A 14221-nucleotide genomic window follows, 5' to 3' on the forward strand; every position below is an offset into this window, starting at 1 on the left:
TGCTGTACACGTATCATTCATATTTTGTTCATGTTAGTAAATACATTCACTGATGAAACCTTAATGTAAAGTGTGACCGAATGTTTCATTTAACAGTTCAGTCCATTAAAATAATATAATGAAGATACTACATGTAAATTCAAATGAAAGTTATTATTACAAGAACAATTACAAACTGTTACGAAATGTTAAATGTTTCATTTATTTTGAGAGGGTGCTCGCTGCAGAGCCATTTGAGGAGAGCTGAGCTCCAGCGAGGGGGAGCATGAGCTGTCGCTCCTCCTCCTGTAAGCTGTTTTAATGCGTACACCAACCCTACCCCTAACCCTACCCCCAGTGACATCACTCGTAGAAGAAGTGCAAAAAAGGTGGAGCTCAAGCTTAAGCTCCCCCTCGCTGGAGCTCAGCTCTCATCAAATGGCTCTGCAGCGAGCACCACTTGTTTATTTTCCCCAACATATTCATTTGTGTGCTGTAGGGATGGTAGACAGCTTAAACCCAAAGAATGAGCAGTCTGTCAGATGAAGAAGAGCCGGAGTCAGAGATTTAAATAAATAAATCAAGTTTACTGAAGATAGTTTGCAGTTTCATCAGCAGAAGCCAGCTTCAACACTCCAATGAGTTCCTAGGCCGCTCTGCTTAAAATCACCAATCAATAACAATTATATTCTCAAATAAGGCAATTAACTGCGTCACACATATAGGTGCTCTAACCTGATTGGTTAAAACACAGATAGACTTGGAAAATTTTCATGTGGCATTAAGCGTAAACGTCAGACATCCACTAGACCAGTGGTTCTCAATCTTTTTTCATCAAGTACCACCTCAGAAAAAAATTGTCCCTCCAAGTACCACCATATGACCAGTATTGAAATACAGTAGTGTAGTAGGCCTAATTAAGCAGCTACAACTCTGCACAGTTTAAAAACGTGGCAGATGAATTACTATAATTAATAATATTTATTATTTAAACCTTGTAAATAGTTTGAACGTTAACACTGCTGTGCTGATATGTAAAAAAACAAACAAACAAAATAACATGGCAACGTTTAAATTAAAATTAGCTTTTAAAAGTTCGTAAAAAGTGAAAAAAAAAACTCCTGTACTTAAATGGAAAGTGTAAACCTATAATATCCTATTCATCAAAGCCTGGAAATGCTGCTTGGACCTCATAAATATAGGCTATATGTCATCATGTTTATATATGAACCATTTTTGATCATTTTGAAATATATGTTGCATGTACAAATGACTATTGGATTACTCTGCGTACCACTAGAAGGCAGCCCACGTACCACTAGTGGTACACGTACCACAGTTTGAGAACCACTGCACTAGACTGATTAGAGCTGACTCCAGACCTGTGAAACGGATCAACAATCAAGTAGAGCACACACACTTAAAGTACAATCTGTTTGAAAAGTACATCCTGAGTGAAAATATGCTGAATGAGAGTGAACTGCTGAACTGCACTTAAAGTCTAAAGATTAAAAATGAAACGCCTGAAATTACATGAAACTCTGGAGGAAGCGCATGATAGCCTGGTGATGCCAAATTAAATGTTTTATACTGAAACTTTCCTTCTAAAAGTGCTTCCTTGGTCTTATCCAAATTTCTTAGCACGTTAAACGCACGTCGGCCACAAAAAGAAATTAAAAAACTGCAACTGCGTTAATTTTTTTAACGCGTTAAACCAATCACGTGCGTTAACGCACTAATTTTGACAGCCCTAGTTTTGACAATTATTTTATCCAAAAGTCAATATTTATATTTGAAATATGAAATGGAGATGGGTTGAATTCTCTCTGGGTCTGGACTTAGAGAAGTGCTCATATGTAGGCTGTATAAACTCTGTAAATAATCAAACTGTCTCATGATTAAGTTTCTGTCTTTTGTCTCCTGTTATTTCAGAGGATGATGATGATGATGATCTCGCGGAGCTGACTAATATTCACGGATATTCAGATGAAGATGACGAAAACAGTCTGTCTAAAAAAGACGTGAGCTTTACTCTCCGTCATCCATCCAGGTTGCTCTCCTGATCACTTGTGCTGAATTTGTTCTTGTGTACTTGCAGAAAAACCGTAAGCGCAGGAACAGGAAGAAGAAGAAGAAGAAGAAGCAGCGTGAGCAGGAGAAGGAGCAGCAGGACGAGGAGAAGAAGAAAGATGAGAAGGAGCCGGAGGTGGAGATCGAGTACGTGACAGAGGAGCCGGCCATCTATGACCCCAACTTCATCTTCTTCAAGAGGATCTTCGAGGCGTTTAAGGTCAGAAACTGCTTTCATTTAAAAGGTCACGATCCACACTCGTTAAATAATTACTTTATTTCTTTATTTTTTTTTTACAGATTAAGGTTTTTCGATTTTGAGGGAAATCATATTTTGACGACTTTGTGTTTTCTCCATTGTCAATGCTATTTGTTAAATTAGTTAGATTTTATTACACGAGCTGGATTCACTGGTCAGAATGGTGGGAAATCATAAGCATGAATATTTTGGTCGTGATTAAAATCTTGATTATTTAAAATGATTATTATTGAATAACTTTCCCAGAGATGGGTTGCGGCTGGAAGGGCATCCGCTGCGTAAAAAACGTGCTGGATAAGTTGACGGTTCATTCCGCTGTGGCGACCCCGGATTAATAAAGGGACTAAGCCGAAAAGAAAAGGAATGAATTATTGTATAACTAGTTACAATTATTAAATTACAGTAGAATAAAAATATACAAATGAAACAAACTGCTTTAAGCATCTTCACTGTAATTAAATTGATTTGTTTACTTATTTAAAATTAGCTAAAATGACAAATGTCTGGGACAATTTGTTTTGTGTTCAATCTACCTAAATTTGAACTTAAAAGTTAACACCAATAACTTTTTGGAAATCTTGCCCACTATAATAACTTTTTGGACACATGGTGCACTGTAACGCCTTTTTTGATATGTGGCCCACTATAATCACTTTTTGGACATGTGGCCCACTATAATCACTTTTTGGACATGTGGCCCACTATAATAACTTTTTGCACATGTGGTCCACTATAATAACTTTTTGCACATGTGGTCCACTATAATAACTTTTTGGACATGTGACCCACTATAATAACTTTTTGCACATGTGATCCACTATAATTACTTTTTGGACATGTGGCCCACTATAATAACTTTTTGGACATGTGGCCCACTATAATAACTTTTTGGATATGTGGCCCACTATAATCACTTTTTGCACATGTGGTCCACTATAATAACTTTTTGGACATGTGACCCACTATAATAACTTTTTGCACATGTGGTCCACTATAATTACTTTTTGGACATGTGGCCCACTATAATTACTTTTTGGACATGTGGCCCACTATAATAACTTTTTGGACATGTGACCCACTATAATAACTTTTTGCACATGTGGTCCACTATAATTACTTTTTGGACATGTGGCCCACTATAATTACTTTTTGGACATGTGGCCCACTATAATAACTTTTTGGACATGTGGCCCACTATAATTACTTTTTGGAACTGTGGCCCACTATAATCACTTTTTGGAACTGTGGCCCACTATAATCACTTTTTGCACATGTGGTCCACTATAATAACTTTTTGGACATGTGACCCACTATAATCAAGTTTTGCACATGTGGCCCACTATATTAACATTTTGGACATGTGGCCCACTATATTAACATTTTGGACATGTGGCCCACTATATTAACATTTTGGACTTGTGGTCCACTATAATAACTTTTTGCACATGTGGCCCACTATATTAACATTTTGGACATGTGGCCCACTATATTAACATTTTGGACATGTGGCCCACTATATTAACATTTTGGACATGTGGCCCACTATATTAACATTTTGGACTTTTGGTCCACTATAATAACTTTTTGGACATGTGGTCCACTATAATAACTTTTTGGACATGTTGCCCACTATAATAACTTTTTGGACATGTGGCCCACTATAAAAAGCTTTTTGGACACATGGTGCACTGTAATCACTTTTTTGATATGTGGCCCACTATAATGACTTTTTGAACAAATGACCCACTATAATCACTTTTTGGATATGTGGCCCTCTATATCTTTATAGACATATGGCCCGCTTCAATAAAGTTTTGCACATGTGGTCCACTATAACCTTTTGGACACGTGGCCCACTATAATATCTTTTTGGACACGTGGCCCACTATATTAAGTTGTTGGACCATGGCCCACTATAATATCTTTTTGGACACGTGGCCCACTATAATATCCTTTTGGACACGTGGCCCACTATATTAAGTTTTGCACATGTGGCCTGCTATAATAAATAACTTTATGGACACGTGACCCACTATAATGAAGTTTTGCACATGTGGCCCACTATATTAACATTTTGGACATGTGGCCCACTATATTAACATTTTAGACATGTGGCCCACTATAATAACATTTTAGACATGTGGCCCACTATATTAACATTTTGGATAAGTGGCCCACTATATTAACATTTTAGACATGTGGCCCACTATATTAACATTTTGGATAAGTGGCCCACTATATTAACATTTTAGACATGTGGCCCACTATATTAACATTTTGGAAATGTGGCCCACTATATTAACATTTTGGACAAGTGGCCCACTATATTAACATTTTGGAAATGTGGCCCACTATATTAACATTTTGGACAAGTGGCCCACTATATTAACATTTTGGAAATGTGGCCCACTATATTAACATTTTGGACAAGTGGCCCACTATATTAACATTTTGGAAATGTGGCCCACTATATTAACATTTTAGACATGTGGCCCACTATATTAACATTTTGGATAAGTGGCCCACTATATTAACATTTTAGACATGTGGCCCACTATATTAACATTTTAGACATGTGGCCCACTATATTAACATTTTAGACATGTGGCCCACTATATTAACATTTTGGATAAGTGGCCCACTATATTAACATTTTAGACATGTGGCCCACTATATTAACATTTTGGATAAGTGGCCCACTATATTAACATTTTAGACATGTGGCCCACTATATTAACATTTTAGACATGTGGCTCACTATATTAACATTTTGGAAATGTGGCCCACTATATTAACATTTTGGATAAGTGGCCCACTATATTAACATTTTGGAAATGTGGCCCACTATATTAACATTTTAGACATGTGGCCCACTATATTAACATTTTGGATAAGTGGCCCACTATATTAACATTTTGGACATGTGGCCCACTATATTAACATTTTAGAAATGTGGCCCACTATATTAACATTTTAGACATGTGGCCCACTATATTAACATTTTAGACATGTGGCCCACTATATTAACATTTTGGATAAGTGGCCCACTATATTAACATTTTAGACATGTGGCCCACTATATTAACATTTTGGATAAGTGGCCCACTATATTAACATTTTGGACATGTGGCCCACTATATTAACATTTTAGACATGTGGCCCACTATATTATCATTTTAGACATGTGGCCCACTATATTAAGTTGTTGGACATGTGTCTCGCTATATTAACATTTTGGACATGTCATGCCTCTACCCCTTTTTAATATCTCTACTTTAGTTACTTTACACGCCCCTTGCTGCTGATTACGAGTGTGACTCGTTCTGCACTGTGGTCAAAAGTGTTTCTCAAATATTGCTCAGTGCACCCTTTATTAATAAATAACCCTTATTATTAAATGACAAAATAACACTGGATATTAATATCTCACTTTTCAACGTGTGGGTTTGGAGTTGCATTTAGATCTTCGATCCACTGCGTGATTCATGCTCCTCCATCACAGCACGACATCCAACCAGATTCACCTGCGCTGATGTTTAAAACTGGGAAATGTTGTTGCGAGTCATATTGTGATGGATATGGGCATTGAACAGGTTTTTGTTTCTCACAGCTGACAGATGATGTGAAAAAGGAGAAGGAAAAGGAGCCGGAGAAGCCTGAAAAGCCTGAAATCCTGTCCTTTAAGAAGAAGGGGTTCGAGCTGGAGAAGAGGGACAGCGACGACAGTGATGAGGTCAGTGGAAGGACATGTAGATGTCTTATGGTCTAATAATAATCCTGTCTAACTCCTCCACTTCCTGTTTGACAGGAAATCAAGAAGGACTTACCCAAGCTGTCTAAAAAGAAGCTCAGGAGGATGAACAGGTTGACTGTGGCTGAACTCAAACAGGTAATTTAACTACTTTAAAGGGCACCTACTATGCAAAAATCACTTTTATAAGGGGTTTAAAGGCAGTTGTTCAGCTACAGTGTGTGATTATGATCAGCTTTTAAAGGTAAGTTACAATCCTGGTCTCGGACATCAAGGACATAACTTACGAATTAAAATTAAAAATCCTTAATCAAAAAGAGGTTTAACCAAAATGTAACAAGATAACAGGGATTAAAAATATAATCCCTGGTGCCCCTGCGCTCTCTCTCCCTAGATATAAACCAAAAACACAACCACTGAGAATTAACAAGAAATTTGTATTTATTTACTGAAAAAAATGAACAAAAATAACATCGGGAGGGGTTCAGCCAAAATATATGACAATAAACCAAGCTAACAAAGTTAGAGTAAACTTCCCTGGAAATTAGATGATAAAATAAAATACAGAAAGCCTACCTCCCTACTAATAACACAGGAGAAAACGAAAATATTAGACTCGCACTGTAGAGTTGCCTTGAACCGGGCACGCTTTTCCCCCCTCTTGTCTCACCCAATGGCCCGCACTCGCATCCTATTCGGGCCTGAGCACACTTGCGTCATCGATGAGGCGTTGTTCAGTAAAAGCGCTCAGCACAGTGGAGATTTCTTCAGTTATATCATCTTATGCGTTTGATATGCAGTGACACAAATATTTCGCAGAACAGATCCGCCACTTTTTACACTCAAAAACAATCATAAAGTCCTCGTGCTGCAGGAATTAGGAGGTGTGCTAAAGGTGCAGCTGTCGTGCAGTGGGGGGTTTGCGTCTTTTATAATCTATAATCTTCATTGAACAGTAAGAATGATTAATAAATCCAAATGAAACAGTCCCTTAAAAGTCACGTCTCGCCTTCAGTTTCGGGCTCAGGTGCGATTTGCACACATACAAGTGTACTGCGCCAAAGTCCAAGTGAACCGCGCTCTGGTGGACCTCTTCCAACCGGGCCAGGGGCCTCATGTATCAACACTGCGTATGCTGAAAAACTTTGCTTACGGCAGGTTTCACACTCCCGTTTGAATTTACTAACGATGAAATAAACATGAGATTGTGCGTTGTTCCAGGCCAACTTCATGCCTGGCGTACGTGCATTTCTTGTGTGTGTTTATTTTATTTTCATTGGCGACTCCTAGAGGCAAGTGTGTTAAATTGCACACTACAAAGTATCTTTGAGTCATGCAATGGCAGCTGTATGGGACGGAATCATTCACATGTCTAGCAGGTTTATGAGGTTTCCATTCCATACAGTTGACCAGCCAAACATTAAAGGGCCATGAAACCCCCTCGTTTCAGCAGTGTGTTTTCATACCTCTACTTTGGAAAAAGTCAGAAAAGTGGGCGTGTCCAGCTTTGTTTAAGGGGAGTGTCGGAGGAAGAAAAGCGGCTTGGTGTGGGAGTGTCTATTTGGGCGTGCTGACTTTCAGAGTCAAAACACACACACACACACACAGGGGACAAAGTGACTGTGTTTACATGGACATCTGTAGTCGAATTATTTGCCAAATTATTAAATGGTGGACTTTAACTGCAGTTTGTCTTTTTCATTCAGGGAATTCATTCATGTCCCTCGCGACAAACGAGATATTTGATTCGATGAACTGCTCTAAGCGTGTATTTTTCATGCAATGTTTGATACCGCACGGCGAATGAGAGAAAAAAAACTCAGCATTTCCCGGAAACTTAGATGCACGTGACTCCAGCTGCGCTCTCACAGAGAGAAAATGAAAACAAACCTTAATGGCAGCAAACTACAAAAGCAACACTTCACGCTTGTTTGGCCAACACAACATGGCGTCTCTGTGGTGTAAACACGGTGACACTAATGAATATTAATGAAGTTGCACAATAGAGCGCGCTGATTGGTTTGAACCAAGCCTTACTCATGCATTAATGCATCACACTGTAAGACGTAATAAGACTCACTCTGGCACAGACGTCCAGTCTACATGCTGGAATACACGCTATTATGTCATGACCGTGACGCAGCTTCAAAAATTCGTTTCAAACCGGAAGTACGAATTTGCTTGAAATAATGCAAAAACAACCAATTTACACTTTTTAGTGAAATATAGGTGTCCTAATAGTGTTTTTAGCAGTTTGGGACACATATATGACTCTCAACAGCTCAAAAAATGTGTTTTGGTGTTTCGTGACTCTTTAAAGCACAACTTGCAGCGATCGCCGGTTTTCCCAATGTAGTCAGAGCGATCAACTGCACGCACATTGCTATAAAGGCGCCATCTGAAGATGAGTTTGCATACGTGAATCAAAAATATTTCCATTCAATAAATGTGCTAATAATATGTAATGCTCAAATGCGCTTAACAGAATACACACACTTACTAATGATTCCTACTTGTGTTCCTCGTGATGAAAAGTAGGCAAAATCTGATATGTAATGGGGAAAAGAAGAAGAATGAGTTCATCAGACGCTGGATTCGAACTGAGTTCATGATATACAGGTCAAAACATGTTGCCATGCGCTTTACTAGCTACTCCACTCACGCTGCTGTTAACCACTCTCTTTAGTTATGTTGTCTCTGTCAATCAAACGATGATGAGTGGGAATCACTCAACTAGCTCATTCCAATGAAGTGTGCTATTTACACTTAGCCTGAATAGACACTACAAAGTTTTACACCTTCACATCGGACCATTTCTTTTTTAATTCACTCACAGTGTGATGTTCAGACCCCACTGCATTAATCGCCTCAGCTAAACTCTCCCACTCTTATTTTTGTTATAAATTCCGGAGGACAAACTTGCAAATAACACCGTTTTTCTCCGGTCTACCTCCGATAGGAGCACCTCCAACTCACATTCTGTCAAGTTTTTCTTCTTGCTTGCTTTTGCCATTGCTTTCTTGTTTGGTTTTGCCAAAGTGGAGTCATTACCATATTTATACGGGGGAGGAGGCAGGGAGGGGTTTTGCGCTCGTGCACGTGCGCTCAGTTTCACGTTCATTCGGATATACAAAGTTAATATGCGTGGGATTCCACGTACGCTCTATTTCATACATCTGAATTTTTTACTGCGTACACACAGTTACAGCTTTGTCCGTGCAAAATGTTTTAGTGTGAGTTCAACGCAAGTCTTCGTACATGAGGCCCCTGGATTCATTGACTCGCCCCCAAAGGCGAGTCAATGAATTGCAGTCTCAGTTACTTCCGTATAGGCTTCACGAGGGAGAGCGAGAGGTTGCCGCTTGATTTTAAAGAATGTTGGGGGGGTAAAGAAGCTATTGACCTAGGGCCAGCCAACTAAACCACACCTGAGCCTGATTCAGAGCACTCCCACTTCTCAAATGATCCGGGAAAAGTTATCATTAATATTATCACTGTTCTGACCTGTCCTCCTGTTATCTTTTCATTATCATTAATATAAGTATTAATACGATTATCATTATTAGGTTGCAGTAATTGTTGTTGTAGTAGTAGTTGTAGCAGTAGTCATCGTAGTAGTATCGATTGTAATTGTATTTTGAAGTAGTAGTTGATGTCGTTGGTATAGTGGTAGCAGAAGTAGTAAAGGTGTCGTTGTAGCAGTAGTAGTAGTAGTCGTTGTTGGTGTAGTAGTAGTAGTAGTCATTGTAGTAGTATCGATCGTAATTGTGATTATTGAAGTATTAGTTCCTGTAGTAGTTGATGTCGTTGGTATAGTGGTAGCAGAAGTAGTAAAAGTGTCGTTGTAGCAGTAGTAATCGTTGTTGGTGTAGTAGTACCAGTAGTAGATGTCGTTGATGTAGATGTTGTAGTAGCAGTGATTGCGGTAGTAGTAGTAGTAGTAGTAGTAGACGTTGTATTAGTTGTAGCAGACGCTGTAGTATCAGTAGTGGTAGTCATTGTTGTGGTAGTATCAGCAGTAGTAGACATTATAGTAGTAATAGTTGTGGTTGTGATTGTAGTAGCAGCAATAGTAGTTAATAATTATATAGTAATATAAGTAACTTTCTGCAGTAGTAGTAGTTAGGGTAGTACTTGTGATTTATTATCATTGTCATTTATTAGTACTGTTGTCCTTTCTTTCTTTTTACTGTCATTATTTCTATTATACATTACTAAGCATAGTTGTTACTCCCTAACTCTGACTGGTTTCTTTTGTATCTGTTTTACTTATATCTGCGAGACTAGATTCATTTATTGGCTGATATTGTTCCTAATGTATGTAATCTGACCTTCCACTAAGTTACCTTTACATGGACACACACACACACACACACACACCTAACAGTACCTGACTATATTGTTTTTTTTTTTGTTTTTTTTTGTTTTGTTAATGTTTTTTGTATTTGTATGATCCCAATTTATGTACCTTTTTGCATATTCTAATAAAAACAAAAAAAAAATGATCCAGGAAAAGGGCCTGGGCACGCTTCGGATAGCATTGTGTGAGTACGCCCTGAGTTTGATGCCTGTGCCCTAGATCAAAGTGTTTCTGTTTTAAAGTGTGATTATAAAAACAAAGTCAATACATTTTGACCATTAGACACTGGTGATATTCGCACACTCCTGCCCCACAACTGTGCTTAAACCCAGTCATTTTGCATTATAGGTCCCCCTTAGCCACCATGTTAAGGGGAAATGGCTAAGATAACCGATCTAACAGGCCTATAATCATCCTTCATTGTTGTTCTGTCTTGTGTCGGTCAGCTGGTGGCTCGTCCTGATGTCGTGGAGATGCACGATGTGACTGCGCAGGAGCCCAAACTGCTGGTCCACCTGAAGGCCACCAGAAACACGGTCCCCGTCCCCCGCCACTGGTGCTTCAAGAGAAAGTACCTGCAGGGGAAGAGAGGTATCGAGAAACCCCCATTTGAGCTGCCTGAATTCATCAGGAGGACCGGCATCCAGGAGATGAGGGAAGCCCTGCAAGAGAAGGTCAACACACAAACTAACACGCAATGATATATACACACACTCCTATTTCACACTGGTACATACTTAATATTTTTCTATCTTTAAAGAGCACATAGTTATAAAAACTTTGAGTTTAAAAATAAATGTTAAAAATGAGAAGAGTACAAGGTCTGTAATGGGTCTGGCACACACGGGGCATTCAGAACTGCCACTCACTGGATATTTTAAACCCTTTTGTAAACCCTAGAGATGGTTGTGCGTGAGAATCCCAGTAAATCAGCAGTTTCTGAAATACTCCGACCAGCCCGTCTGGCATCAACAACCATGCCACATTCAAAGTCACTTAAATCACCTTTCTTCCCCATTCTGATGCTCGGATTAAAGCTCAAATGTGATTTTATTTATGCCCCCCTCCACCCCTCAGTTTGGCAGCATTGAGTAAATCAGTGCATAAAGCAGCTCAGTATTTCCGCTCTCTTTACATCATGACACGCGCGCTCCTGTGGCCTTGAGGACTGACAGTGATTTGTGATTATTTTATTCCAGCGCTCGTCTTGTTTTTTTATGAGAGCGTTCCTGACTGACGTTTATAATCTAGTGAAGCGACTTCATATAAACTCTGCTGCTTCACTGACGTCTCTATTCAGCAGGCATGGGTCCAAACGCAATTCCTGGAGCTCTGCAGAGCTTAAATTGACCTTAAAATAGTTTTAGAAAAATTAAAAACTGCTTTTACTCTAGCCGAAATAAAAAAAGAAAATACTTTCTCCAGAAGGAAAAAATATTATAGAAAAATACTGTGAAAAATTCCTGAATCTTCTAAACATCATTTGGGAAATATTTGAAAAAGAAGAAAAAAAAATCACAGGAGAGTGAATAATTCTGACATCGGTTGTGTGTTTGTGTATTTTCAAAGCTTTCCAGCACATTTCAAGTGTGGTGAATTACCTAACGCACCTGGAAGGTTTTTAAAAAGTGCTTAAATTTAATAATAATAATAATAATAACTTTATTTGTATAGCACTTTTCCAACATACATGCAACTCAAAGTGCCTCACAAACAACAACAAAAGCATTAAAATAGACCACAAAAACTTATCACATATACTGAAATAAAAACATTCATGTACACAAAATGTAAGTATATATTCACATGATCACACACACAATAGTCCTTACATATGCAGGCACACACCATACATTACATACATAAACCTACAACAAAATAGATAAAATGCGTACACCTAACAAACTTGTTTAATCATACGCAATTTTAAAAAGATGTGTCTTAACACGCTTTTTAAAAACATGAATACTTGGTGATTCTTTCACTTCAAGGGGGAGACAGTTCCAAATTTTTGGAGCATAATGGCTAAAAGACGTGCCGCCAGATCGCATCAGATTTACAGGATAAAATTCTAAAAGTCCAGCACTAGAAGAGCGTAGTAAACGGTTTGGATTATATTTTGTTAAACAGTCGGAAATGTAAAAATGTAAATTTGACTTGAAATAGTGTAAAAACCCATCTGTCCCTCTCCCTGCAGGAAGATGCCAAAACCATGAAGACCAAGATGAGAGAGAAAGTTCGACCCAAGATGGGGAAGATCGACATCGACTACCAGAAGCTGCACGACGCCTTCTTCAAATGGCAGATCAAACCCAAACTCACCATCCACGGAGACCTTTACTATGAGGTACGCTCCAGTTACTGACGTTTTTATAGAGCCACATTATAGAGATGCTTTGATTGGCTGGTGAGGGACTCGACTCTTTTCTGCATACTTGGCATCACTGATGAACAGTGGTGTAAAATAACAAATTACAAACACTCAAACTACTGTAACGGAGTAGTTTTTCTCAGGAATTGTAATTTAATAAGTAGTTTTATAAATGCTTTTACTTTCTCTTGAGTGCATTTTTTTTGTGCTGTCTGTACTTTTACTCCACTACTTCAACCTGCAGTCACTACTTTAATTTTTCTACTCGGTAGAAAAAAAATCTGTTTCCTGTCCAATCAAATCACATATAGATAGTAAACCTCATCATACTGATCAATTTCAAGACACTTTATAAATGCAGCAAACCATTTGAAAACGTTAAAAGTGTCTAAAGCCGCCTTTCCACTGCACACGACATTTGGACACGACTGTAGGAATAATTCAATTCAATTCAGCTTTATTTGTACAGCGCTTTTACAATGTAGATTGTGTCAAAGCAGCTTCACATAAATGGTCATAGTAACTGGATCAGGGTAGTTCAGTTTTTAGTGTTTAAGTTCAGTTTAGCTCAGTTCAGTGTGGTTTGAAGTCATTATTGAGAGTCTAAACACTGAAGAGCAAATTCATCGGTGAGTAGCTTTTCAGATCCTGAACCATGTAAGCCAGTGGCGACAGCGGAGTGGGAAAAAAATACTAGGGGGAATACTCCCCCTTGTGGCAGTCACACAGTATTTTTAGTGTTGTCGTGCACCACAGGGTGGGGAAGATGATTCTCAGTGTCCGAAATAAACGAGTGCTAAAGCAAGAGCCTTCACTCTCTGTGCGTTTACATGGTTTAATGACCGAATGAATACTAGAAACTCTTAAACCGCGAAAATATTGGAAGGAATGTGGAGACAACATTAAAAATATAATTTTATTACTTTCTTACTTGCATTTATGAACAGAAATGTTTTTTTATTATATATATATATAGACTTTTTATAATTAAAAAAAATAACCAAATAAACACCTAATTTTCATCTCACGCGCACGGACCTGCTTGTACAACACTGGAATACATCACATCCGTGGCCGGTCGCATACGGTCTAGTTGCATGAGTTCAAATATTTCAACGGATCCGCAGCTCAATTCGGATCTGAATTTTTCCGCATACAGAGATGATCGGAACTCCACGCAGCTCCGTGACTGTTCTCCTATGAAAATGAATGACTTCCGGTCTGTCGCTTGTCGTGTGCAGTGGAAAGGAGGCTTAAGGGTGGGTTCACACCTAGACTTTTGTTTGGGAACTTCGATCTCGGCTCAATTGAAACGAACTTTGGAGCGAATCGATTGTAGTGAGAAAGCGATATGATTCGAGCCTGGTTATATTACAGTGTTTTATGGATATGTAATAGGCATACGGCTATTAGAATAATGAGTAGGGCGGG

At 38.6% G+C, this 14221-nt stretch overlaps 1 protein-coding gene across 1 annotated transcript in view; it reads left to right on the forward strand.

The window, feature by feature from the left end:
* sf3b2 (splicing factor 3b, subunit 2) overlaps positions 1–14221 on the forward strand; it is a 43245-nt gene that overhangs the window by 10639 nt on the left and 18385 nt on the right. The window contains exons 8-13 of the mRNA NM_001105277.3: positions 1912–2000; positions 2078–2269; positions 5919–6041; positions 6117–6197; positions 10866–11093; positions 12617–12766. Of these exons, the coding sequence (NP_001098747.1) occupies positions 1912–2000; positions 2078–2269; positions 5919–6041; positions 6117–6197; positions 10866–11093; positions 12617–12766 (863 nt within the window). The remainder of the gene's footprint in view (positions 1–1911; positions 2001–2077; positions 2270–5918; positions 6042–6116; positions 6198–10865; positions 11094–12616; positions 12767–14221) is intronic.

The sequence above is a fragment of the Danio rerio genome, chromosome 7, assembly GCF_049306965.1.
Source record: "Danio rerio strain Tuebingen ecotype United States chromosome 7, GRCz12tu, whole genome shotgun sequence".
NCBI lineage: Eukaryota > Metazoa > Chordata > Actinopteri > Cypriniformes > Danionidae > Danio > Danio rerio.